At 41.5% G+C, this 26,155-nt stretch overlaps 1 protein-coding gene across 5 annotated transcripts in view; it reads right to left on the bottom strand.

Moving 5' to 3' along the window:
- Positions 1 to 35: 35 nt before the first annotated feature.
- The window catches only part of CEP95 (centrosomal protein 95), a 31,278-nt gene continuing 5,158 nt past the window's right edge, over positions 36 to 26,155 (bottom strand). For 3 of the 5 annotated variants that reach the window (XM_075014551.1, XM_075014554.1, XM_075014555.1), the window contains exons 3-22: positions 25,118 to 25,225; positions 22,715 to 22,828; positions 21,818 to 21,926; positions 20,730 to 20,842; positions 18,764 to 18,919; positions 18,063 to 18,277; positions 17,802 to 17,868; positions 16,983 to 17,047; positions 16,513 to 16,640; positions 15,808 to 15,943; positions 14,450 to 14,564; positions 12,982 to 13,163; positions 9,380 to 9,472; positions 7,779 to 7,929; positions 6,375 to 6,541; positions 5,401 to 5,475; positions 4,725 to 4,877; positions 2,372 to 2,518; positions 2,190 to 2,261; positions 36 to 1,970 (exon numbers count right to left, since the gene is read on the bottom strand). In XM_075014551.1, coding sequence (XP_074870652.1) covers positions 1,794 to 1,970; positions 2,190 to 2,261; positions 2,372 to 2,518; positions 4,725 to 4,877; positions 5,401 to 5,475; positions 6,375 to 6,541; positions 7,779 to 7,929; positions 9,380 to 9,472; positions 12,982 to 13,163; positions 14,450 to 14,564; positions 15,808 to 15,943; positions 16,513 to 16,640; positions 16,983 to 17,047; positions 17,802 to 17,868; positions 18,063 to 18,277; positions 18,764 to 18,919; positions 20,730 to 20,842; positions 21,818 to 21,926; positions 22,715 to 22,828; positions 25,118 to 25,225 — 2,543 coding nt within the window. In that variant the 3' untranslated portion in view covers positions 36 to 1,793. The remainder of the gene's footprint in view (positions 1,971 to 2,189; positions 2,262 to 2,371; positions 2,519 to 4,724; positions 4,878 to 5,400; positions 5,476 to 6,374; positions 6,542 to 7,778; positions 7,930 to 9,379; positions 9,473 to 12,981; positions 13,164 to 14,449; positions 14,565 to 15,807; positions 15,944 to 16,512; positions 16,641 to 16,982; positions 17,048 to 17,801; positions 17,869 to 18,062; positions 18,278 to 18,763; positions 18,920 to 20,729; positions 20,843 to 21,817; positions 21,927 to 22,714; positions 22,829 to 25,117; positions 25,226 to 26,155) is intronic. The other 2 variants (XM_075014552.1, XM_075014556.1) reach the window with 1 other exon arrangement.

Below are 26,155 nucleotides of genomic sequence, written 5' to 3'. Positions count from 1 at the left end.
GCCAGCACGGGTGCCAAGAGTGGGACATGAAGCTAATTTTCATCGGCATGTGAGGCAGGCGCTCAGTCCCACCCCTTCTCCCCCAAGCAGCTACTCAGTTTGGCCACCCGTGGATTAACAAAAGACAAGCGAATACCACCAACCAAAAGGGTAAAACTGGGCCTCTCAATTAATGAAGCTGTTGTAAGTAGGACTATTAGTGACTTTAAAAAGTGTTGCCAGCTGTTGGACTGTAGAGCTCAAAAAGTCAAAATTTAGCCCTCCACCTGGGAAAGGTTGCTGACCCCTGTGCTACACATTTTCATATTGGCGCATGTAATAAGATTCATGTGGTGGGAGTGGGGCCAAGTCGTTGAGCAGAGGTGCGGGCTTTTGTGTAAGGCGAGGGATTTGGGGGGAGAACAGCCGCAGGCTTACCTTGGGTCCTATTTAGTGAAAAGGGATATTCTAGAGTATGGTTTTCCAAATGGGAGGGGCAACCTAGCCCCCCCCCCCCCATCATTCTCCCCACCTGAAGAAAGATCTGGCCTTTGCTTCCAGCTCTCAGCCCTTGCCATTTTATGTGGGTGACCTGGTGCAGCCTCTATAAAAAGCTGCCAGCTGGCAAAGACCCACATGAAGCTGGCTGCCCTCTGTAAGTGAGTGGGTGTGGGTTGGGCAGGGGAAGGAGGAGGATGGGGTTAGATTGGGGGTTAGGGTGCCTGGCTTTGTAGGAGGGCAGGGGAGGGGCTCGCAGGGCTTGCGGCTGGCCCCAGCAGCATGGGGCTTGGGGAGGTGGCTCAGGTGGTTGGCCAGTGAGCAGGGGGATGGCTGGCCCTGGTGGCATGGGGCTTGGATGGGCAGCTCTGGCAACACCAGGTCTTGGGCTGGTGGGTGATACGGGGCTCAGGCAGCTGGCGCTGCACCAGGCAACCACAAGAGGCTAAGAACAATTATTTGTGCTTGTTTAATTTTAAATAACAAACTTTTGTATATTTTAAATTACAAATTGAATTTTTTGTTGGGGGGCTGGATGATGGTAAAGAAGAGGTGGGGAGGTGAATTTCTCAAATGAAAAGGGGGACATGATGCCAAAAAGTTTGGGACCCCCTAGTTTCAAGGGTTAATGTAAAACTTCTAGTTTTATTAAAGAGCACCTACCACTTTCATTGTATTTTACTGTCTCAGTTATTTCAGGCATCATGCAGATACATATTTATACACCTAGTTACTTTGTAAGCATGGGATACTGCTGGGGCAGAGCTCCAACTGGAACCTGCACAGTTACAGCTGAGTCTCACACTTAACCTACTAGCCCATGTGTGTCAGTAGCAGAGGTAAATAACAGATACAGAAGTTACGCAAGTCCTAGGTGGAGACTGAACATTAGATTCGGGATTAACATTAAGGTTTTTGTCTTAAATGTACTGTGATGGAGGTTAGAGCTGGTCCACCTTACTTCAATATGACAACTGAATTGGCATTTCTCATTTTCAACACAAAACCTATCTGATACCTCATGTTTTGACCCACACCAGGGTCAAACCTACTGCTTGCTGATTTGTTGATAGGTCTAAATGCTTACACGATGGTACTCAGACAGTATCTTTCCTTTATCAAGTGATCAACCAAACTTTATTAAAAGGTATGCTAAATACTCACATCCTAATTACTATCACTTTTATCTATAGCATTATGCCAGACAATATTTTACAGAACCACCATCACCACCTCCTGGTTGTGAAGATTCCCCAACATACTCCTAACAAAATAAAATAAAGGCTGAAATTGACATTCATAATTAGGGTAAGGTCTTACAAGAAAGAGCTTTTGGTATACTGAAAAGAAGCCATCTGAAGTCTGGATTTCAGTCGTTCTGCTTCTAGCTCTCGGAAGAAGGCATCATCATCATTTTGAATGATCATAGTCTGAAGCTGCTGAATTTCCTTTTCCATCTTTGATCTTAACTCCCTTTTTGTTTTGTGCAGTGTCTTAAAAAGAAGAGAGATTAGCCAAAACTAAGAATGTTAAAACAGTCAGCAGTTTTAATATAGGTCCTGCCACTGTGGAACTGCTTGGGCTGCTCCAGCCCAGTGCCACTGACCACTGCCAATTTGTTGGTAAGCCTCTTGCATACCCATTAACATCCCTAACCAAATTCCACTCTGAACAAAAAAAAAAAAAAAATACTGAAAAATAAATACACCTACTTTTGCTTGTGCTTTCTCTCTGGCTTGGATTTCTTGACGTTCTTGTGATACAGCTTCTGCCAGCATTGAAAACTGAATAGAACAGACATTGAATTAGAACTAATTTAAGATATGAAAGGTTATTTACCAGTTTAAGAATAAAAATTGAGCAGACTGTCTTGACTGCAATCAAATAAACCTACCTGGTCCTTGTAGTAGTTCTCCATAGACTCCAACTCATTCTGGTGAACTCTTCTTTGCTCAGCGCGCTTTTCTTTGCTGTACATTCTCAGCTCCTGCAGCCTTTGCTTCTGAATTTCTAAGCCTTCTTCAAATAGTTTCTTAAATATCTGCCAATAATTAAGGCCTTTAAATGTATAAATGAAGGAAAATCCCATTCTGCTGGTGCAGCCTCTATCTACTGTAACAGAGTCAAGCCAGCAGACCCTGGGTAGAAGGCAGCCTAAGACCCAGCCTGGAAAACAGAGTTAAACTCCTAGGTGTAGGCAATATGGGGTGGGGGCAGGCAATCAATTAACAAGAACCAGCTGAGCTGACTGCCTGCAAATTTAAAAGCAGTGGAAACAAAGAGGTGGTGGTGGAAGTTTGAGAAACCTCTTAAGGGAGATAGGAAGCTGAAAGCGGATCAGGAAGTGAGAGAGTGCCCATAAGAGAGCTGGGGAAGGAGTGGGGGGGGGTCCCCTACCCCAGCCAGGCTGACAGGTCTGGCAGTGAGGAGGGACAGAGACCTGCCACAGACCAGAACAGCAGCAGTAGTCACAGCCCAGACCCTACAGGCTAGGGGCAGAGGCAAAGGACCCAATCCAAGACAAAGGGGCACCTTGCTGCATCACCCTCTGGGCTTATGCCAGCATGGTTTACATATACTGTAAATCCAGGCTGCACATGTAACTTAGATTTCTTCATAAACTTCTGTGACTTACAAGAACCTCCTGGATTCTACTTCAGCTAGCATCACACCTCCCATACCGTCTCTTCCAAAACTCCTCTGAAGAGTGGAGAGACAGAGAACTAAATTGCACTGGAAAGTTCCATGTGTCTCAATTCTATAAAGTTTGTTGATGTAAACAAAGATGGTCTTGCTCTTCCCGGCAAATCACCACTAATCAGAGGGCAGAATCTGTTACACCTCTAAATATCACTGTGTTCTGTGTTAGAGAACAAGCTGCCACACAATATCACAAGACTGGAAGGAACTTAAGAGACATCATCCAGTCCACTCGCCTGCAGTAATAGCAGGACCATTTCTGGCAGGTGCTTGTCTAACCTGCTCTTTAAAAGTTCCACTGATGGAGATTCTGTAACCTCCCTAGGCAACTGATTCCAGCATTAACTACCCTGCTAGGTAGAAAGATTTGCCTAGTGTCCGGCCTAAGTCTTCTTTGCTCTAATTTATGCTGAGTTGATGCAGAAGTACAAAAATAATGCAGCTGTTCTCCCATAGCTGTTCAATGTACAACAGTACATGAAATAAAGTAGATTTTGTATTGTTAAACAAGCTCTGATGGGTTGAGGTGGTGTCATTTGATACTAACAAACAGTGAACTCAAAGTGAGTTAAGATGTGAAGGGAGCTTTTCCACAAATAGTTTCCTGTGCTGTGCTGACCCAAACACCCCATCCTGCCCCTCACTTTTACTATGCTGGGTACTACTTCAACTTTGGCTAAGCAAGGTGACTTTTTTTTTTGCCTGATCTGATGTGATGGAGTGGGAGGTGGGCGTGAGAGTCAGGCTGGATTAGACGTGTGTGTCAGGCAGAGCGCTCACAGTGGCTAAGGGTGACCCCTGGGGCTGTAACCTAAGCTGACAGGTAACACCTCTCTCAGAACAAACAGCAGGGAGGAGCTGAGCTGGGTTTTGAATCTCGGGCAGTTAGAAGCTGGCTAGAGAGTGGGAAGGCAGCTAGCCTGTGCTGAGGGGAAGCTAGACCCCAGATGGGGGCACCCCTTAGGCTCTTCTCCCCAAGATGGAGTGTAATGACTGTCTCTGCTTGCTGCACCAACACCTCTGTACTGAGCTGTGTCTCTGTCGACGTATGAACTTCCCATTCTACCTGCTGAGTGAGTCACTCCTGCCTGTGGACAGGGTGTAGTGCTTGGAAACCCCTGAACTCCATTACACCTGAACCTTCACTCTAGGTTTTATTCAGGTGGATGGTGGCTGCTGTAGTATGTGTGGCAGTTGTAGAGAACTATTGTTTAATTTAGGACGTGACTGACCAGCAGGGATAGTCTTAGGCATTTCCTCCTCCAAAGAAGAGTAGATCATGTAGAAATTTAGAAGCTCTTGGCTTAAGGATGGTTGCTGCCAGAAAAACTCTGAGCCAGAGTTAGAAGGCAGGAGCTAGGAGTTCGGAGCTGCATGGCCTGTGCTATTTCAGTTACTTGGCCTCTAACACTTCGTAACGTAAGTTTGATTTCTTCCATGTATAAATACACCCCACACAGTAAATGGGGAAAGATGCTCACTCAATACTGGCGTCTTTCCCCTAGTAGGGAAAGAAAGCCCCCCTTAAAGAAAGCACCCTCACATACCCTTTCTTCCCGGGTCCTAGCCCGCATCATTTTGGCACGCAGCTGAACACGGTAATCCTCATAGTACTTCTTGGCTCTAGCAATTTGCTGACGTTTCTCTCTCATTTTACTCTGAGCAAACTTTTGCCGATAGATGCGCTGCTTAAACTCTTGCTAAATAAAGAGACCAAACAAGTTAGACTAGCAGTGCTTCCTAAATAGACTCAGGGAAGGGTTTTAGGGCAAGCTTTACTAAATAAATCAATACTAAGCAAAGTTCCCCATTCTCCCACCCTGCAAAGCATTTATGTTTAGACTGCTGTAGTCCTGTGCCATCTACAGTGCTATATAATTAAGGAAACAGCACATTTATGGCAGGTAGCATTTTAGGGATTGAACTCCTGCATGGAGAGACTTAACTCTTCTCCATCTCCCATATTCTCAGGATTTCTTCACTGGTAAGCACCTAGCTGTTTCTTTACAGAGTGAAATAGAAGCATGTTTAGCAACCACCTCCCCTATTGTCATTCTAAGACATCAGAAGCCACTCAAAGTAGAAACAAGGTGAAGTCTTCAATACCATTGCTGCTCAGGAGACAATAGAGGGTTGCTTCCATGTATCAACAACTGCAGGATCATTTTGGCTATACCACCTCCTGGGTGTCACATGCTGTGCATCCTATTTGGAGGAACGTACCAGTCTCTTGTTATGGTCTTGATCTTTCTTTATTAGATCAACGAGGAGGTCATGCTTCTTCAGTGCTTCTTCCACCTTGAGATAAGAAGGTGGACAGACAGACAATTGCTTTTATAAATTCTGCAGCACAGGCACTCAGTGATAGGACTTCAACAGAGAAGCAAAATTTCAGTGTACTCTGCCCCAAGTAGCTAAGAGAAATTAGTTTACCATTAGTGAATTCACCATTCAACAAATTAGCAAATTCTGCATGCCAGGAACAGTTTTTAAACAAAATTTTGTATGTAACAGCACTTACAGAAATTCAGAGTGTAGAGAAAAATTTGCATGTAATCTTCTGTATTACTAAGGTCAGGAATTGAAGCCAGGCATCCTGATTCAGTCCCCTGACTTTAACTATGCAAGAGTGTCTCCTGATTCTACAGAGTAGTTCTTCCTTTTACAGACACCTCTGCTGGGGACAAGTGAATGCTAGCGTGACCCAAATGTATGCCATATGTGTACAATAAAGACCATGGGAAAGTCTATGTACATATGACAAGATAAAAGAGCTGGAAGAGAAAAGGTGTGGGGTTTGCACATCCAGTAATAAGCAAATGGGGCTTCCCTACATCCTTATGGCATGACAGAGAGTCTGCTCAGGTTTTAAGCTCATGAGCTTAGATAGGTCACAGTTCTGGTGCTTTAGAGAACCAGGCCAAAACTACAACTGCCTACTAAAAGTTATGGCTCCATTTTAAAGCAAAGCAGACTTCAGAATCCACACAGATATAAAGGTAACAAATAGAAATTAGTGTGGGAAGCAGTGCCTCACTCTGTCCTCAGATTATGCTAATACCTTACACGGTCTCTGTGCAAATGGTTGGGTTTTGTTGCTTAGTGTGGTCATCCTGTGGCCACCATTGCTGTGTAGCTACATTCCCCCTGGTCAGGCCTAAGAGGTTTTGTTCATGGTGAACAAGAGAGATTCTCACTTCATTCTGTAATTTCAGCCTTGATCGGTCTTTGCCAGAAGCAGACTTCAGCTGTTCAATCTGTGCAAGCTGCTGTTGCCACATTTTGTTCATAGAGTGGTGGGAAATGTGCAGGTATGGAAACTCTTCCAGTAGGAGAGGCAAGAGGTCATGGTCCTTTACTTTCACTGCAAAATAAAAGCAAATTAAAACAAGATCCTGAAGAGCATGTTTAGCAGTTGATCTTCCAGACACCTCTAGCCATGAAAACATTTCAGCGTTAACACCTTGTCTATTTAATATCCTGTTACCATTGATGCAGCAATGCTTCTCAGTAGGATGTACTGCATTGTCTTCAAGCCATCCCCAAGGAAACAGCCCTATGCTAATCTGCTTAGGGGAAACAGCTAGAGCTTCCATTTTATAGAATTAGAGGACTGATACCTTTTAATAAAACCTACTCGTCTTCCCCTTTTCAAGCAGCGTAGAACCCTGCAGTGATTTCTTTGCTCTGCTTGATCTCAAGTCACATGTGGTATTTAAAACAAGGCCAAAACAGCTGTATTTGTGATGGTCCTATAATTTAATCCCCAGATTTCCTACATGAATCAAATCATTGTCTGGATCCTTCTCAGAATCCCTAGAAATACAGTGTAGAGGCAATAGGCCCCAGAAGACGAGCAAGAGGCGTAGTGTCCTAACTAAGAATAGATTTAAGAGTTGGTTCTTTCAGGTTTCAGATTTATCACAGGTTCAGCTGAAGATGAAATGAAACAATTGGGAACTTACTAGTTACATTATTAAGAGAGTTCCCTTCAACCATGTTGAAACCAAGGCAGTGTAGAAAGGTACCATTCAGACAGAGGATTTACATCATAAATGCATGTGCAGCATGCCACTGGTAAAAGTGTGGCTTGCACTTTAAGTGCACAGTGCCTGGAGTTTGCAACTTGCTCAGCCCACTGGTGGCAGCACACATCTCACAACAGAGGTAACTTTCCATGACAGCCACAGTCTTGCAAGGATAAAGCAGCTAGTAATACAGGTGAGAATCAGCTCTATATGCCCCCTGGCATGCTCACTTTAGAGCGTCAGTTTTAAAGCTGACAACCTGATGTGCAAGCAGGTGGACCTAGATGAACAGAGAAGCAAATAAAGGAGTAACAATAATGGAAACAAAATCTGAGATAATTCAGGGTATTTTAAGGAGGTAATGAACAGGTCACACTTTGAGCTGTGCAACAATGGTTTCTCCCTATTTCAAAACATCATCTTCCCTTACAAACTTCCGGACATCTGGAGGTCATAGGGGAAAAATGCTACAGCTGACTGGTATATGTTGGCCAGGTGCCTTTATTCTAGGAGTTCACCAGATGCTCTCACAGGATGCCAGTTTTCCACCAAGTAGAGTTTTGTAGTTCTTACTTGGAGCTGCTTTCTTTGGCTTCGCAAACCCTCCTCTTGGAATCCCCTGGCTCTGTTTGGGACTCCGAGGTGCGGTTTTTCTAGCATAAACTTTCACTGGCTGAGGCATTTTTGGAGGTTCTTTAAAGACGTTTTCTTGGTATTCTTGTTCCTGAGGAGCAGATGTAAAACAGATGGAGAACAGGTATGAGAAGGGAAAGAGGGGTAGTTCATAGGGCTTGAATATCAATACTTAAGTAAGCTTCTGAGTCTCTAGAAGGCAGTTTGCACATTTTAAGGGCTTGTTTATACTAGGTGGAAGATCAGCAGGGTCAGCATTGATTTTCCTGAGTTTGATTGTGTGTGTGTGTCTGGTAAAGATGTGGCAAAATCCACCTCTCTGGGCTCCGCAAATCGACCCCTGTACTATATGCTATCGCATGGAGTAAGGGAGGTCAATGCAAGAGTATACAGGCTTGGTCTTCTCTAAGGAAAAAAAATCAGTTGATTCTTATACGCCAATTCTAGCTATGCAAATGCAGCACCTAGAACTGCACATCTGAAATCAAATTATTTTGCTAGTATAGACTTAGCCTGAGGCAGATCCTCCACAGCAGAGCCAAAACTCAAATGCAGGTTGGAGGCTAGTGTGCAAGGATGGCTTCTAGCTCTCTTCTGCACAGCCATAATTTGTGTGGTGCTCCATTCATGGTTGCAATGACCTCTTCTCCCCCACTCCCCCGGGTTGAAAATACAGCTCAGTGGCATGGCAGACAGGCATTCCAGTCATACTGCCTTTTCTTGCTACACAGCTGCAGCAGGTAAAATAGTGCTGAGAACCCCTCTGCCAGGTCCATACCACTCGCTCACCCTTGCAGTGACCTTAGCCTTCTAGGTTAGCTAAACCACCGTTATCATGCCAATATACTGGCATTGCACTGCCAAGTGCACTGGCTGATCTGACTTACCCAAAAAACTCACTCCAAGAGTTAAGCAAAGGCAAACACTAATGCACTTAGGGTGCAAGCTGTAAGTGCCAGTCTGGCAGGTCTTTTATTCAAAGGTGTAAAGCTAATGCTTCAAAAGTTAGGGGAAAAATCCATTTCCCTACTTGAATTCTCCCGGTGTCTTTGTATGCCCCTCATTAGTAGTTTCTCTTGAGGCAATTACTTCAGCAATGCAATGCACTAGTATGGTGTCTGAGCAATTTCCAGTCTACCAAAGGGTGTTTAGATATTAAAGCTCATTCTCCAATACAAAGTAGCCACTGGCCTATGAGGCTGGCTTAAATTCTGTCAGCTGAAGTTTCTCACTCCAGGACATGCTTAATACCAGAATCATGGTCCTTGTGCCAACCCTAAGATGTTTAAGGATTACTGGGTATTTAAACCTCTCCCCACCCCTTGGTATCTATGTACACGAAGAAGATTATCTACTGCTAGCCATATCCCCAAATTAGTGTAGCTCAACATCTATTACATTAGTAGGTAAGCCAGGGTCAGCGTTACGTAATGTCATTTAAAAGACTCACCCATGTACCCCAATAGCTAGCATGGACAGAGCAGTGGACTTTTTTTTTAAAGCCAAACAGCCTTCAGTTTTTTCTTGTATGCTTCACCTACCGTTTCCCTGGCTTTTGCTTTTAGCCTGGAGAGTCCCAGTTTCTCTCTAACTTCAAAAATTCGTAGTTCATCTTCATAGGCTTTTGTCAAAAGCTAGAAAAACAAGAGAGACGACATTCATCCTGAATTTCTACACTTTGCAAAGGAGATTTAGTCCAAATGAAGCCTATCAGTGTTGATGTCAAAATGGCTTCTTCCACGTCATTCACTAGAAAATTTAGCCCTTTCCTCCTGAACAACGACCTGGCTACAACAGTTTATGCTGGGTTCTTCCAGGTAAATTACTCTAATTTTCTCAAGCTAAATATGAAGATGCACATGCTCTGTTTAAATTTTTTTGTAAAAGCTGCTATTGTTATCCATGGACTAGGTCATTGTGAGAACAGATGGGTGTTCCTCTCCTGGCCAGTTTCCAATGCTCTGGTAAGGCCTTAGTCCTAATCTTCAGAACAAGTAATGGATCAAGCCCAAGCTACATTTAAAACTGGATTTTTGATGTTTTCCTAGTTGCATTCTCCTCAGACAGAACAGGCCACAAAAGTAAGGATAAAGTATATGTTGGCTGTGGACAAGGCATTCTCCATCAAGAGGATCCACATACAGAACAGACTTGCAGGAGATCAGGTGACTCTAGAATCAAGCAGGCATTAAGAAATGTTGCAAAACTTTGGTCTATGGAAGAGCCTTTTCACCATAATACTACTCAAAAAAGGCCTCTGAAGGAAACCAGTCGACTAAAAGATTACCATACGCAAAATGTAAAGTTATAGCCCAAAAAATGAACTAAAAACCTCATGAACTTCTCTAGGGACATTGAACATTTGCAATGTGTAGTAGCCAACTGATGAGGGACTGTGATGGTGCGTAGAAGTGGCGGACCAATTACTGTAGGCCCAAGCAGGACATGCCCTCTGTTTCTGGTATACATGCTGAATGGATAACTCAGATAAAAAGAAGCAGCCCAGACAAGCTGTGGAAGAAGACAGAAGTAGAAGGGAGTACACACACACTCCTGCAGAACTCCCTGCAGCATCTTTGGTGACCTGGGGACCTAGACTATCCACCTCGTAGCCACACAGACTGCTGGAGAAACAGAGCTGTGGCTTGCCAAGGAAACTACCCGAGTTATGCACCCAGCTAGAGAGAAGTGAGGCTTGTAGACTGATTGTAACCTTGCCTTGTCCATCCAGGGGTTGCAGAATGATTTCTGCTATGCCCTGACCAGGTGGCTAATGCCCCAGTGTGTTTGAATGTTTTGCAGCCCCAGGCGGGAGGCTGAAGGACTACAGACTAAATGATTATTGTGCCCTGCACAAAGGCTACAGCTTGATTGCTGCTATTAACCTACTAAGAGGCTGCAAAACATTGTTTGGGTGCAGCTCAATCCCTGGATTAGCCATTCAGATGACCCCCATCCAGAAATGAAGGGAGGCACAGTTGGTGGAATTGCCCACTTGACGGGATAGCCTGACAATAGAGTGATATAGCAGACCACCCTCATATGGGACTAATAGAAGTGCTTCAGCTCAACCAGCAAGGCCGTGCCTGTCACACTGGCCATATAAAACCATACAGTGTCTGTCCTTTGCACAGTCATCAGCATTAGAGCTCAAAGTCTGAATTCTATTAGCTACAGCTACTGTCATGGGAGTGTATCACTAGCAAAAAAGGCTTACCAAACGTAAGTTGCTTCTGTTGTAAATATTCATTTCTTTAGTGTTAATTGTTCCATACAAAAACTTAAGGTAGGCCCACACAGTTTTTTCAAAATAACAATGCTTAGCGTCTACACAATGCAACAGCGATTTGGAAATAGCAGTTGGCTTATTTCAAAATTGGTAAACTTCATTTTATGAGGAAAAGTGCATATTTTGAAATAGCTCTTAAGACAAGGAATAGAGCCCGTTTCTAAACAAGCTCGAGAGCATTCAATGGCTGTGTGTGTGCAGACGCTGTATTTAGAAATAGCCAAGTGCTATTTAAAAATGCATTTTGTGTGTAGCTATTTCAGAATAGTTCATTTTGAAACAAGGCTACTGTGCAGACAATCTAAAAATTGTTGAAAAATAGCTTAACAAGATGTTCAACTGTTTTTGTAACATATATAAAGCATGAAAGGAATAAGCTCTTCTCCAGCTGTTCCACTATACAGTAAATGCCCATTTTACACGAGTTTGACATACACATTAATCATTAACGCAAATGTCAATCTCAGGCTCCAGCCGCCAACCGTCCCTCTGCTGGGGGTAGTGGGTGGCTGCAGCAGGGAGCCAGGAAACTGAGCAGGCACTACTGCACCTGGTTCCCAGCTCCCTGGGCCTGAGGGGCTTCCTCTCCCCCCTGCCTCCCTCCTCCTCAGAGAGCTCAGGGAGCCAGGTGCAATAGCACCTTGTCAGTTTCCCAGCTCTTGCAAGCAGCAAGGAGCTGGGAAATTGACCAGGCGCTGCTGCTCCTGGCTCCCTGCTGCTAATCAGGAGCCTGGAAAGTGAACAACCACTGCTGCGCCTGGCTCCAGGGGCTCAGAGGAGGAGGGAGAGGGTCCCCCTCCCTGACTCAGGTGAAATTTGAGTTATACAGGGGTTGTGAAGAGGTTGTGTATAGTATCCTCTTCAGGGTAGGAAATACTGCAGTCAGTATTTTGTGATGCCCATCTGGGAACATTCATTTTGGTTGCTCATATATTAAGAATGAGGACTCTGAAGCCACTCTGCTACAGAAAACACCTGAGCCTTTGAGAGGTTCAAAGTTCTGCTAAGTCACATGATTTGGCCTTTGCCAAAGATGAGGGATTCTGGGACTTATGATCCAGCAATCACGAGAACTCTAGGCTGCTAACCAGGGCATGCTAGATAAAAGAAAAAAAAAGTTCTGCTTTTCCTCAATGTGAAGAATGTCAGAGATGGCAGGATGTGCTGTGAGCATCTCCGCCAAGAATGAGAGTCAAGGACACGAGAGCTGATCTTGCTAAGATGGCTAGGCTTAAGGAACAAGCCTGCAAAAGCAGCCTGGGAGGAAGACCAGAGAACTAGCTATAAGGACTATGAGGATCCTACATAAATTGTGAACCACTGGGAAAAGAAAGTGCTGTTCTCCCACACCCTGATGAAGAACTGTACAATGAGCCATAACTCACTTGTTCATGCACATCCACTGTGGGATGAAAGGTTTGTGTAAGGGAATTCTAAACCATGAAATGTCAACAGCAGGCCAAACTCAGTCATCTAAGATAGTTTATAAGTTTGGTAACACTTCCCCAGATATTGGTTGGAACATCAAACCTCAAGCAATTTTAGCAAGTTTATTTTGGCAAATCTGGTAAACCAGGACTGACAGCTTAGAACTGTGGTGTCAGTCAGCAGTAAAAGGGACAGCAAAGATCCTTCAGTCCCCAGTTTTCCCTAATCTATATAAAGTTCAAACTGATGCAGGTATTAATTGCAAGAGGCGGTATTTTGCAAGTGCTGAGTTAACGTCTGCATCTTTGCTACAGCCGCCTCTTAGGACAACTGTACAGTGAAAATAAAATTAATTCCCATACAAAGCTACATGTCCCTTCTAACCAGGCTGTAGTGGCATACAAAGTGGAACCCAGAAACAGTTACCTTTGCTTTTATTCTTCTCTGGTCCAATTCCTTTTGAAATTGCCTGCGCATTTTCCCCATCTGGCCTTTTGCATCTCTCTGAAGCGCATCTTCAAAGGTAGAGTGGTGTAGATACCTGGATGATGGTGGGGATGGAGAAAGGGACCGTGGTCTGCTAAGAAATCTTTTTGGATATGGCGTGGCTGTGAAATAAAGATGTGAATACTGTTACAACTGTTATCAGAAACTGGCAACAAAACTGAATACACTAGGGTCTCAACAGTTGTGAGGGTTCTGTGCTTAGAACCCTCGTGAATGTTGAATTTCATGAATACAGGGGGTTTGGAGCCCTGAGGAAGCGGCAGCTGCTGGGGCTCCCTGCCCAGGACCTCAGGGGAAGCAGCGGATGCTGGCACTCTCCATCCTGGAGCACCAGGAAGTGGCAGCCACCAGCGCTCTGTGCCCCGGAGGCCCAGGGAAGCAGCCACTTGTGAATACTTGAGTTTGCAAACCTTTGGTTCGCAAATGTTGAGACCCTACTGTAGACAAATACTGAAGAGTATCAAAACGTTCCCAACAGTTAAAAAAAAGGGGATATTCTGCACAGAAAGTAATTAAGAACAAAAACACTTATTTTAAAATCCTCCCTGTCACAAGCCTCCAGCACTACTTGACTTGTACTATAATTATGTACTTAGCAACTGTACTTACTTGGTGGGGAGAGATCTCTCAGTGGTTAAAGCACTGGCCTAGTAAACCCAGGACTGTGATCTCAAGGATCTGGGGCAGGTTAGATTTAAAAAAACAAATCAGTCAGGGATGGTGGGAGTGCAGGGGACTGGACTTTATGACCTCTCAAGGTCCCTTCCAATTCCATGAGATATACACATCTCCATGCTTCAAATTTCAAGTGCTGGAAAATAGCACAGTGGGCAAGACAAGAGGCAGCAAAAATTATTTTAAGATGGTGCAGAGTCAGGGCCTGCAATACAGGTTTACAATGTCAGAACCATGTTATACCATGGTTTGGCGTTGCAACTGTAGACTAGACCAAGCCCTATAACAGTGTTACTACCTTTATCAATGTACACTATTGTTTCATAACATTAGTAACAAGTTCAAAGTCCAGGGATGTAATACTGTTGTATTAGAACATGAAATCTACAGTGCATTACAAGATAACAGGCAAGTTTTTCAGTGCTCCCATCCTTCACAGCACAGTTAATATTAACATTATGAACTTTGCTCATGCATCGTTCTGTGTACTTCGCATTTCATGTCTAGTGAGGCTTTCACTGCTTTTTAGATGTTAGGTTAATACTTGACTAACTGAAATTCATTATATTGGTATAATTATACCAGAAACATAATACAAATATACCAATGATATAATTCTAGACTGATGCTCTATTCTGAATCTCTATGGAATTTTCTATAGATTAATCGTGTTCTATTTTCAACTTTAAACAATCACACTCTGGATTGTTACCTGACTGAGGCTTCCTTCCCCGATAATCCATGACACTGTCGCTGTGCTGAGACAGTTTGTCATCATCTGTCAACATCTCTTCTCTGGGATGCTCAGCCAAAGCTCTCTTCAACATCTATTGATTAAAGAGTTTCCTGGTCAGTTTCGTTAGTTCAGCAGTTCTCAACCTGTGAGCTATGGCCCCAAAGTGGAACATGACCCCATTTTAATTGGTCACCAAAGCTTTTAGACTTGCTGAGATCTTGGGGCTGAAGCCTGAGCCCCATCTCCTGGGACCAGGGTCAAGGCCAATGCTTGAGGACTTCAGGTCTGGGGGAGCAGGGCTCAGGTTACAGGTTTCCTCTGCCTGCAGCTGAAGCCACTGGACTTCGGCTTTGCTGCTGTCCATCCTTCTGCCGACTGAGCATGAGAGCTTGGATGACCTCAAGCTTCAGTTTCCCCTTCTGGGGTCATGTAGGTTTTTTTTTTTTTTTTTTTTTTTTGTCAGAAGGGTCAGTGCAAGGAAGTTTGAGAATCCCTGCCGTAGTTCATCCCAAAAAGTCTAGAATTGTTTAACAAAACTAGAAATAGCGGTTGTGGATTTCTTTTCAGTTCTATGATATATTGAACTCACATTCTGCATTTCACGGGGAATGTAATAAAAATATGCTTTGAAGAAACATCATGCTGAGCAAAAGACATTATAGATTAAGAAGTGGCACAAGAGTTCCAGAATGTCAATAAACTAAATTACTGCATAATATCCAACTACTAATAATCCTAGAGTTTCTTCTGAACTAAGTACAGATTGAACCTCTCCATTCTGGGACCCTCGGAACTGTACAATGCTGAACCACAGAAGATCAATATTGTCTGGCAGCATTACCAACACTTTCACTGCTTACTGGGCTCTTAGAAGATATTTAGGGGTAAATTAAAGCTAAATAACAGCACCAAACACTGAGAGCCAGGACTGGTGACTGTAAACAAATATTATGGGACTGTGGAAAATTTGGCCATGCCCATGATAAGTGGACATTCAGCTAACTAAAATCATGCTGGAAAACAGATGTTGCCAGATTAGAGCAGTCCAATTTTTAATAATATTTTATAAAGCAACTTAATACAGATTATGAAATAAGTCACCAAACTCTTATTTGAGGTGAAATAACTAATTTTATTTTATTATTATTTTTGCAGCATTATCTATTCTTTTAAATTAGATACAGTCTAGGTGATTTTAAATCCCTTTAGAAGGTAACGTATGAGTTAATCCTACCACGATTGACCTAATTCCCTAGATTTTAGTTAGGCTTCACACAGCTGTTACAAATGTTGGACAAATTGCAAAATACTATCAAAAATGGATGCCCACTTACTAAATCTAGTTCATTTAACCGCCGAGAGAGTTTTTCTGACATTTCATGCAGCTCTTGCTCAGATAATTTATCCTTTGCCCTTCTGTAGGCAAGGGGCTCCTCTTCGAGTGAATCTGAGATAAAATTTTCATATCTGCTAAAAAACAAAAGGTTTTGTTAAAAACCTCCACGAACACTGAAGATTCATTTTTGACCCAACAAAAATTGATGGTCAAAGGTTACCATTACTTACAAATGTAGAGTTCTGTTCACTTTTTTTTTTTTAAAAAAGTGGGGGAGGGATTAGGAAATTATATAGTAAGAGGTATTGATAAAATTCCCCTATGCACTTATAACAGTATTTCCTCTAGTTATACAGAGTAAGTGTGTAAGAAGGAGATGCCCCTGCCTCCTCAAGTCTTTATAAGGGTACTTTTCCCTAAAAGATATCAAGAACAGATTTACAGTGTTTGATTTTTGTCTGGTTCTTAGAAATGGCATTTTCTGTGTGAGGAAAGACTGACGTTAACCAACTCTTAAGGGGATAAAGATATTTTAGATCTTCACCTAAATTGTACATTTCACTCTGCCACTAGGCACCCTGTAGGTTTGATTGTTACCATTCTAGACTGGATTTTGAGCTGCAGCCATGAAGTTTAAGTCAGGTACAAGAAAGTGAGTACTGAAAGCCTGAGCTGCTCATTCAGTATAAAAAAAACGACTTACCTTTTTTCGCTAGACTGACTTCTTTTTTCAGGTTTTGTGATTTGTGCTACTGGTATTACTGGCTCAATGCACGGCGAGATGTCTTCTTGTAAGCAAGTAGTTGATGTATGTGAGGCATCCACATCAACCTGTTAGAGAAGGGAGGGGACAAGATAAAATTCATTATGAACTTTGTAGAATCTTTGAGCCTTTCACTGAGACTATGCAGCAAATTTCTGGCATGGAAAAGACCACACAAGAATCTGTGGGATACACATGTCCAATCATAGATTAGATATTAAAGTTATTCTACCAGCCTCCTGGTAAGAAAGAGCATTGAGCATCAGTGTTAAGTCAAAAAGGCAGCTAAGTCTACTAAAACGTAATAATGGGAATTTTCTTGCTTAAAGTCTCCAAGTATGCAGGTTTACAGCAATGCTGCCCAGAACATAAACTTCATTTTACCAGAAGTACTGGAAAGTCATAATTACCTTAGCCATATCATCCTTGCCATTTACATCAACTTTTGACACCATCGTATCTCCAATGGGAAAAACTGGCAATAGAAATAGCAGTGTTTAACAGATTATTTATTCTCTACATGTCACCTAAATGTGCTTAGTCCTTTACAAAGCAAAATACAAAAAGGCATAGTCCCTGTCTTCAAGAATTTACAGAGAGTTTGTCAAAAGAAGTGTAGAAACAATAGGGGAAGGGAGATAGTAATTAGATGTGTGGCTACTCAGTTTTGGTATGTACACTTTTTTTTTTTTTTTTTTTAATTCAAGGAGAATTTCTTGTAGGGTTTGAGTTTTCAGGAGTGTCAGAGAGTGACGCTATGGAAACTTGAAAAGTAGCCAGTGTCTTCAAGGCAACAAAGTAGTTTACTGTGCCTCATCTATACTAGGAGCTTTCTGGAACTGATTAACATAGTTTGTCTTTGACTACATTCACATCCAGTTTATTCTGCACCAATTCAGCTGTACCCTTTGTCAATGAATTCTGTAAAACAGACAAGGTTTAGAATGGATTAACTGGAAAAAAACAGATAAGCAATGGACACGTCTCAGCACAATAAATCCCCTTTGACTATGACCTATTTTCATTCCCCTTGCAGACACTGTGATAGAAATGATTTGCTTACCTCTGTTAAGAAATGTGTATTTAATAAGGTTTGAAAAACAGAACACAGATTAAGGTTTTCAAATCATGTTTCCCCTAATGCCTGTAAGATGAATTCCGAACAGCAAGTGCCAGTATTTAACAGTGCTTTAGAACAAAGTTTAATATGAAGCACAACTCGTTCTCACCAGGAGCAAGTCTTGACAGAGGAACACTACCAGAAGCAGTTGACTCCTGTCTAGATGGTTCTGTAAACTGCAAAGAGAAGCCAAAGAGAAGCAAAAATATGTATTAAATTACCAATTCAATATTCTTCTGCTGAACAGTAATGTTTTGAAAGCGCGATAGATTAATGATCCATTCAGACATACAAGTTCAGATAGATCCCTCACTAATTCCATTCTACAAATGCAATAGAGAAAAAATAAAATCAAGAAGTTTTCACTTACAACAGAAGTTTCAAGTCCACAACTGTTTGTCAGATCTGGGACCTGTCTGGCTGAGTTTTGATATTCTTTTCCCATTGAATAATGGCACCTGGGATCAGGAGGCTGATATGGTGGTTGCAAAGGAATAGCAGGGCGTATGGGCTCCCCAAGCTTTTTAGCAGTAGAACTCAAACTCTCTTTCAGAAATTCATTGGAATGAACAGAGTCCATTGATCCTTAGAACAAATGAAAAATTAGGAGACATGGTAAACCCATTTGACAAAAATACCAGCTTTGTGTTACAGCTTTGTTTACAAGACACTTTCATTCAACTTTATCTTTCAATAAGCATGTTAGTCCTCACTCATTCTAGAGTTTAGTACACATAAGAGACATTCAGTAGCTTCCATCTTTGGTGAATGCTGCAGAATTTGGATTTTAGGTATAAGGAACTAATTTGATAATTTGCATTAAGTTGGTTAAACAGTTGTACTAACATGCACGTTTTCTGTTTTTAGGTGTCAGACCATCCACATTCCCTCCAAAACTGAAAATAAGGAAAAAAAGCCAATAACTACTTATATAACTCCAGCTAAATAAGACTTCCATTGTCAGCTATTGTGTTCCTAGGTCCAAATCCATGACTGTGATGACTACTGCCCACAGAACAAGGAATGCTACAGAACTTACGGTATTGCTCAGTAAGTCAAAATTTCATTCACCTTCTCTCTCTTTTACAAGTGCTCTTCTGCTGCTAGAAAACTGACTAGATGAGGTCACAAGTGGACAAGATGCCACATTAGTCTCAGAGTCTTCAGGTTCCTTGGTCTCCTTAGAACCTTCTCTCTCTGCTGGCAAAAATTCGGGGAGCTGGAACTCTGAAAATTATGTTTGAAAGCAGGATACATTTATGTTTAAATGAGTAAATGCACTTTTACTATCAGGTCTATGTTTTGACAGTGTTCATACTGGGCTGAATTAATAACCTGAAATTAATGCGCTGCACTGCTCTGGGGAGAACAGAATTTTGCAGGTGGAAGTTGCAGTGCTTGTAGGAATTTTACTTATCCATCACAGTATGCTACAAAAGTTTTACTCACAGACTTACTCATCTACTGTTGTAGGGGCAAGATAAGTCAACCTCAGTACTCAGTCATGTGCTTTCTAAAGGAAATAGTAAACAAAAATGCTTGTGGTGTTCAGAATGAACCCAGATCAAGTGGCTCCTATTAGCCGTTAACTGAGACATCCAGTTCCCTTACAGATGGTTTCTGAATTGCCTGGACTCTTACCACCTGTTTGTTCTAGGTAAGATTAAAGAATAATTCATTGCTGGATTTCATAATGTGTCTTGTAACAATGTTGCTTAATCAATTTGACATTTCATACTGCGATTGTCTGAGGCCATCCAGTTATGCTTTCATGTCCTCCTGAACTGGGCCTAGTTCACACAGTTTTACTGTGTAGTGCTTTTTTAGATAAAAAACACAAATCTTCAACCAGAAGGGCTAGATAATGGTAAACTCTAAATCAAGTTTGAAACCCCCAAACTCAAGCAAACCAGATGTTTCCATCTCAGTAGGATCTTATCTTATGTACACTTAATACCATGCAGTTATGTTTGTGGATCTATGAAATAAGAACTCTAAAGCTATGTCTACACTACAGTGCTCTGTCAACAGAAGCTACCGTCAGAAGAGAGCTTCCAGCAAAACTTCTGTCAACAGATCACATTCATGCACAAAAGCGGATCAAAAAAAGCAATCTACTCTGTCAACAGAGAGCAGCCAGACTTCTCAGCCACTTCCTTAACAGAACGGCCAGCTGGAAGCTCAGCAAACAGGGCGACCTGGTGAACCAGAAGCCCTGTCTGTCAGAGGGCCCCCAGGAGCATCAACATGGTTTTTTGGTTTGACAGAAACTGTAAAAGGTGTTATTCCTCCTTGTGGAGAGACAGAATGGTGTTGGAGAGAGTGCCAAGTTGTGTCAGACTGTTGACACAACGTGTTATACTTGTAGACGCTCTGCAAGTTTTGTCGACAAAACCCCAGTTTTGTCAACAAAACTCCCTAATGTAGCCATATTCGAAAAGTGTCCATCTACTACTAGCAAGCAGTCAGAATCCACTGGTGTTACCTGTAAGAGTAAAGATCTGTACTGTTCTCTTTACCTAGTTTTCTCCAACCTACAATGATGAAGTGTGCTTTATGCCAGCTGATTTTCCCTATTTGCCCGAGACGGCTTAATGTTAAACAGAGATAAGCTCAAGCATTTAGGGAACATTTAAGAAAACAAAACAAAAACAAAACAAGCCCCTATAAGCTTCTGATTTACAAGCATACATTGCAGCATTTTCATACATTTAAGAATACTAAGCATTTTAAATATATATGGAGATATACATATCTCACAGGACCTCAAGAGGTCATTGAATCCAGTCCCCTGTTCTCTTGCCAGCAACAAAGCACCCTCCCTTACCTTTTTTTTTTTTTTTTTTTATTAATCTATTTGCCCCAGACTCCTCAATGACCTCCTCAAGAATTGAATTTACCACCCTGGATTTACAAGTCCAATGCTCAAACCACTGAGCTATTCCTTCCCCACAGATTCTTTTGCCTATGCATGTCCAATACTTAGAAAAGTTCACTGTCCACATGGAACAGTCTTAAATGTATATTTTAAACTCACCTTCCTTTCTTAGGGAAAATGAATGAGCAGTGTCCCCGAGCCTGATTAATTCGCTAGTAGATTCTGATCCTTCTATTTCCCAAGATGGGACAAAAATATCTGACTGGGAAGATCTAAGGGGAACAATATACAGTAGATCTATTAGCAATAACAATCTTTGCTTGCCTAGGCCACAAGATGGAGCTGCAGAGGAATCCTAACTACATCTTCATGAATTACAAGTGGTCCTATAGCACCTCAAAGACTAAGGCTGTGTCTACACTGAGCCCTAGTGCTGACAGTTTGATGCAAGTAAGCAGTCTCGAAAATGCAAAATGGTGGCTCATTTGCATATATGCATGGCTAATATGGATATTCATGAGGCTAATTTACAAGTCACATCAGAAATCAAGCAGTGTAGACAGGGGTTCTGCTGACAAATATCCCCTTTGTTGGCAGCCCCTTATGCCTGATTTTTTTTTCCAGGTGGCAGAACCCCTGTCAACACTGCTTGATTTTGCCAACATAGTCAAATTAGCCTCATGAATATGCACATTAACCATGTGAATATGCAAATAGCCCCCATTTTGCATTTTTGAGACTAGGGCACAGTGCAGACACAGCCCAACAAATTTGTTTTAGGCAATGAGCTTTCGAGGGTAAGACCCACTTCATCAGGTTTGCAGGACACCCTCACTTAGCTGGCCTTTACTTTTTAGAAGACTGATCAGTTTCCATGGAGTCACCTCACAAAAACCAACAATATCAAGATAATATAATTGAATTAACTAAGCTTCAGTGATTGAAATAAAAAACCATGCACTGTGACAACAATGGAGGTTTGAAACATAACTCATTACCATACAGATTCACCATTAATGGTAGATTAAAAAGATTTAAGCTTTAAGTTGTCTTAGGGTTTGCAATTCAAACACACACTTGATCCAAATTTTAGTTCTTTTGCTGCCTGCCCAAGCATTGTATTTGATGTTTGTACTCGGTATGTTTTTTTTTATTTGCATAGTATAAACATGCTAGACACTTTTAGATATGTAAAAAATACATACACTGTGCCAACATAACTTTAAAACATTCAGAAACAGCCTTACTCCACAATTGATGGGAGTTTCAGAAGTGGCACAGGTTCCTTAAGGCCACCTTCCAGCTGCTCTTGAAGTGCACTTTGAAATTCATTCTTAGCAAGCTGATCAGGTTCATCTGTTTATAATCAAAATTGCTTTGTTATTTCAAGGAAAACAGACACACATGCAGTAAGTGCTACTGCCAATACCACAAGAAACAATTTGACATACAGCAATTTTACACTTCATGTACTGTCTAAAACAGTCTCTCTGAACAGGTTTGTACATTTTGGTTTAACAGTATAGTTTATATTAAATAAATGCACTTCCCTGTGCACCTTATTTACCAGAAGCTTCAGTGGTAAGTTAGGAGAAAGTTTTAATACCACTTGAACACTAATTCATAAATTTGTTAGATGTTTTCTGCCATAAAAGAGAGAACCATGTTAAACGAACCCTGTGAGCTTATTTTATTTTAAAAAAAAAAAAAGCGGCTTCACTTTCTAGTACTATATGTTACTGAAACTAAAGATTTTAAATCCAACTTTCTGTTCACCAAGTTTTAAATCCCCATATAAGCCTGCTTAATTGCAAACACTCCTATTCATCTTAGGTGTTGTTAAAACGAGGTTTTACGAAGTCTGTTTTCCATATATGATACTAAATGGCTGTGGACTTCCTCAAAAAATAGCTGCTAATGAGGGGGAGAACAAAGAAATTAACAATGCAGTATTAGGAGCCTTGACCCACCAATAGACAAAGAATTGTGTACATGAAGGCAAAATTTACTCCTCAATATGACGACAGTTTAATAACTAGCACTGGAGGCATACAGGCAAAACAACAGTCCATCATAATAATAAGCAGCAGCATGTAATATCTTGAACTAAGATACATCTGTTAGCTGCCTGTCTCTTTACTCACCCCCATTCTGAGAAGAAGCTTCACTGATTTCTTCTGTAAGGTATTCAAGCAGGCCATCAAATATTTCTAACAGATTTCGGATAGATTCTCTCTCTCCTTTCACAATGTTCTCTCCTAACAGAGGTTACTATGAATTAGTAAGTAAAGCTTAGAGGAAAATATTTACTTTAACAATTTGTCCAAACCTTGGAAAGGCTGTTCAGAGAAACACACAGGCAGATATCGACTCAGAAGGAATGTGAGTTAGATGTTCAAGTCATGATCGGATGTTTTTCTGTAACGTAATTTAAGTAAGATGGCAAACATCCTGAAAGCATACATTTTCTGTTTCAACAACTGAAAGCCTAACTCCACTGACACTTTTCATCACTTCTCATGGAGCATACTGGACAGCAAGGTTACACACTGCATACTTATTCTAGTGAAAGACACTTTAAGGGTGCGTCTACACTTGCATTCTTCTTTCGAAAGAGGTATGCAAATGAGGGAAATTGAAAATGCAAATGGAGTGCATATTTGGCACCTCATTTGCATCTTCTTATTTCAAAGGAGCTTCTTTCGAAAGAAGAAAACCAGTGTAGACGCTGCTCTTTCGAAAGTAAACCCCATCTTCAAAAGAATCTCTTCCCTTTATTTAATTCCTCTTCAAAAGAGGAATGCAAGCATAGACACACCCTAAGAGTTTGTTTAGTTTCTTCAGAATAAAAATCTGCTAGAGTAGGACGTTGAGATTTTCACCTACATTTGGAGCTGATTCAGCAGCTAGTATTACAATTGACATGAAATTGATAAATTCCTGCCATGAATTCACACATGCCTGCTTAATGCACAAACCATTAGCTAGGAAGGCAGGATGTAGGAGACTTTTGAAGTTCTTAGCAATACTGTACTCTGTAGACATATGTACCCATCAACAGGAGATGCTGTTAGGGGGAGAAAGGTTCCATCCTCCCTTTTAAAAAGGTGGTCAGTCATTTTTATAATGCTAGTCTTCACAGCAGGGCTGACAGATGAGACAAGTTCTGTGACCCGGAAGGGTGCGGCCAAGGACATTCAGCAGCCAATGTCTCCCAGACCATGGCACTGCCCCACCCCCATGACACCCCCTCCACCACCCCGCATGTGTAGCTGTGGCACTTCCAAGTGAGCTGAAGCACTGGACCCTTTGAAAAGCCAGGCACAAGAGCAACTGCCCCCCCTTGTTTCTCCCCATCGGTGGACCTGGGTCTTCACTGGAGTGGAAGCCCCTAAGAACTCAAGTCTTCAAAATATACATACGAAAAATGATAATCACTGTTTAGTGATCTCAGATTTCAGAGGACTTAGATAAACTCCGTTATTTACAAATAGTCACAAGCAATACTGCAACCTCCATTGAAATGTCAGTGTTCAAAAGAAGCCAAATATCCCCCTGAGTATTAATGTATGATTGGATCCATAATTTGAACTATTCCATCAGTATTTCACTGCAGATGTTTGTTGGCACTATTCATGTTAAGAGACTGATCTGGTTTTTATTTCAAGATGCATTGTTCAATTAAAAGCCCCTTAAGAGTCAATGAGAGACAAAATTAAGGTCTCGAAACTTTGGGAGTTCAATTTAGACAACTAAAATATCTTAATTTCTATTATAAGAATTCACAATTTAACATGACTTTCATAGCAAATATACTAACCACTTTGACAATATCCAATTATGACCAATTTTAAATTAAAAAAATTGAGGCCATATTGGCAATTTCTCACGAACTATTACAAATAGTTTTATTTTGAACAGATTCAAAACACACACATCTACCAGTTAAGCTGGACAGTTTATCCCAACTTGTTTGTTTTTAACTCTTAATCTGTTCAAGTCTGAGTCCTTACAACCACAATGTTTTTCTTCTGTTGCTAAGTATGGCAATTATATCCCCAAGCAGACATTTGATCCTGCTTCTACTGTTTCCAAGGTGAGAGTGTAAAGACTCTTTCCATACAGCTTTATCACCACCAACCACCTTGTTCCAGCTAGGTGGAAGAGTGTGACTTTATACAGAAAACAAGATAAAAACCACTATATATGCCACTAGGAATATTTAGATGTCTGCTGCATGTCAATCCAAGCGGTAACTTCAAGGTAAAAAAAATGAATAGCCTCAACAAATACAGTACACACAAAATGTAGTTGCATGCTTTAATCTGTTTTTAATTTGCTTGCTCTCAAAATGGATGTCCCAATTTTCAAACCAAGCCTCTCTTTTCTGGACCTAACTCACTGCGGGTGTACAGTGCATGCAGCTATAGCAACGTACTCTGAAAAATCAGATTCTTGATTATAAAAGTTGAAACTAAAGTCTTGGTTGTTTTTCTATCACACATGCATACCTCTCAGTTCTGTTAACCATTAGTGTAAGTACTCACCAGTGATGTGTGACAAGCTGACTTGCAAGTAGTCCAATGCCAGAGAATCTATTACAGCTTGTACATTATGTGCATCATCTTCTTGGCTTGTGGGAGTGGTTATAAGATCTTTTAAAAAAAAACAAACACACACACATTGCATCATACCACAGCTGACTTGTAGGGGATAATATCCTGGGTAGGGCCCAAAAGTGACCTAAATTTTTCTAGTTTATTAGCAATGAATATTTGTGTAAAGTAGGGGTGGGAAACCCTTGTCATTTTGCTATAGGAAAACAATTCAATTGTTACTGCATATATGTCCAGCGTGTGCTATCAAAAAAATAAAGAGCCACTGGTTATCATTCACACACATGTGTACCCTGTTATGAAACCTGGACTTAGAACTGAATATAGTGGTATTCCTCTGACAGTTTTTAGTAAAATGTAAAACTTTGAACATTGAAATTTGGAGAGGGGGAAGGGATAGCTCAGTGGTTTGAGCATTGGCCTGCTAAACCCAGGGTTGCAAATTCACTCCTTGAGACAGCCATTTAGGGATCAGGACAAATAAATGTCAGAGATGGTGCTAGGCCCTGCCAAGAAGACAGGGGACTGGACTAGATGACCTCCCAAGGTCACTTCCAGCTCTAGGAGATGCATACCTCCAATTAATTTCTAGAGCTGGACTAGAGTTTGTTGTTTTGTTTAAGGTGTCTTTCTTCTGTACTGTACCAGCAAAGGTGGTCCACAAACTAGTTTTAAAACACTTTAATTTGGATTAACAAGCTTCTTGTCTTCACTGATTTTTTTTTACCTTGAACTTGATTGCCAATTAAAGTAGTTAACACCTTGGTAAAAGCTAGTCTAGACACTCCCTAAACATCTGTAGTTCTCCAGCCCTGCCCAAAACAACCAAAGGTTTAAGCAATTTTGTGCTTACGGTTGGTCTGTCCCTGGTGCTGAAGTCAGTGGGCACTTTACACTGATTTGAACGCGTATTTGGCCAACATTGAGTGCTTTTGGAAAAAGAGGACTTTCTAGATATCTAAACATTTC

Source organism: Carettochelys insculpta, chromosome 20 (assembly GCF_033958435.1).
Source record: "Carettochelys insculpta isolate YL-2023 chromosome 20, ASM3395843v1, whole genome shotgun sequence".
In the NCBI taxonomy this organism is placed as follows: Eukaryota; Metazoa; Chordata; order Testudines; family Carettochelyidae; genus Carettochelys; species Carettochelys insculpta.
Note: the sequence above shows the minus strand (reverse complement) of the source record. Positions and strands in the feature narration are given on the sequence as shown.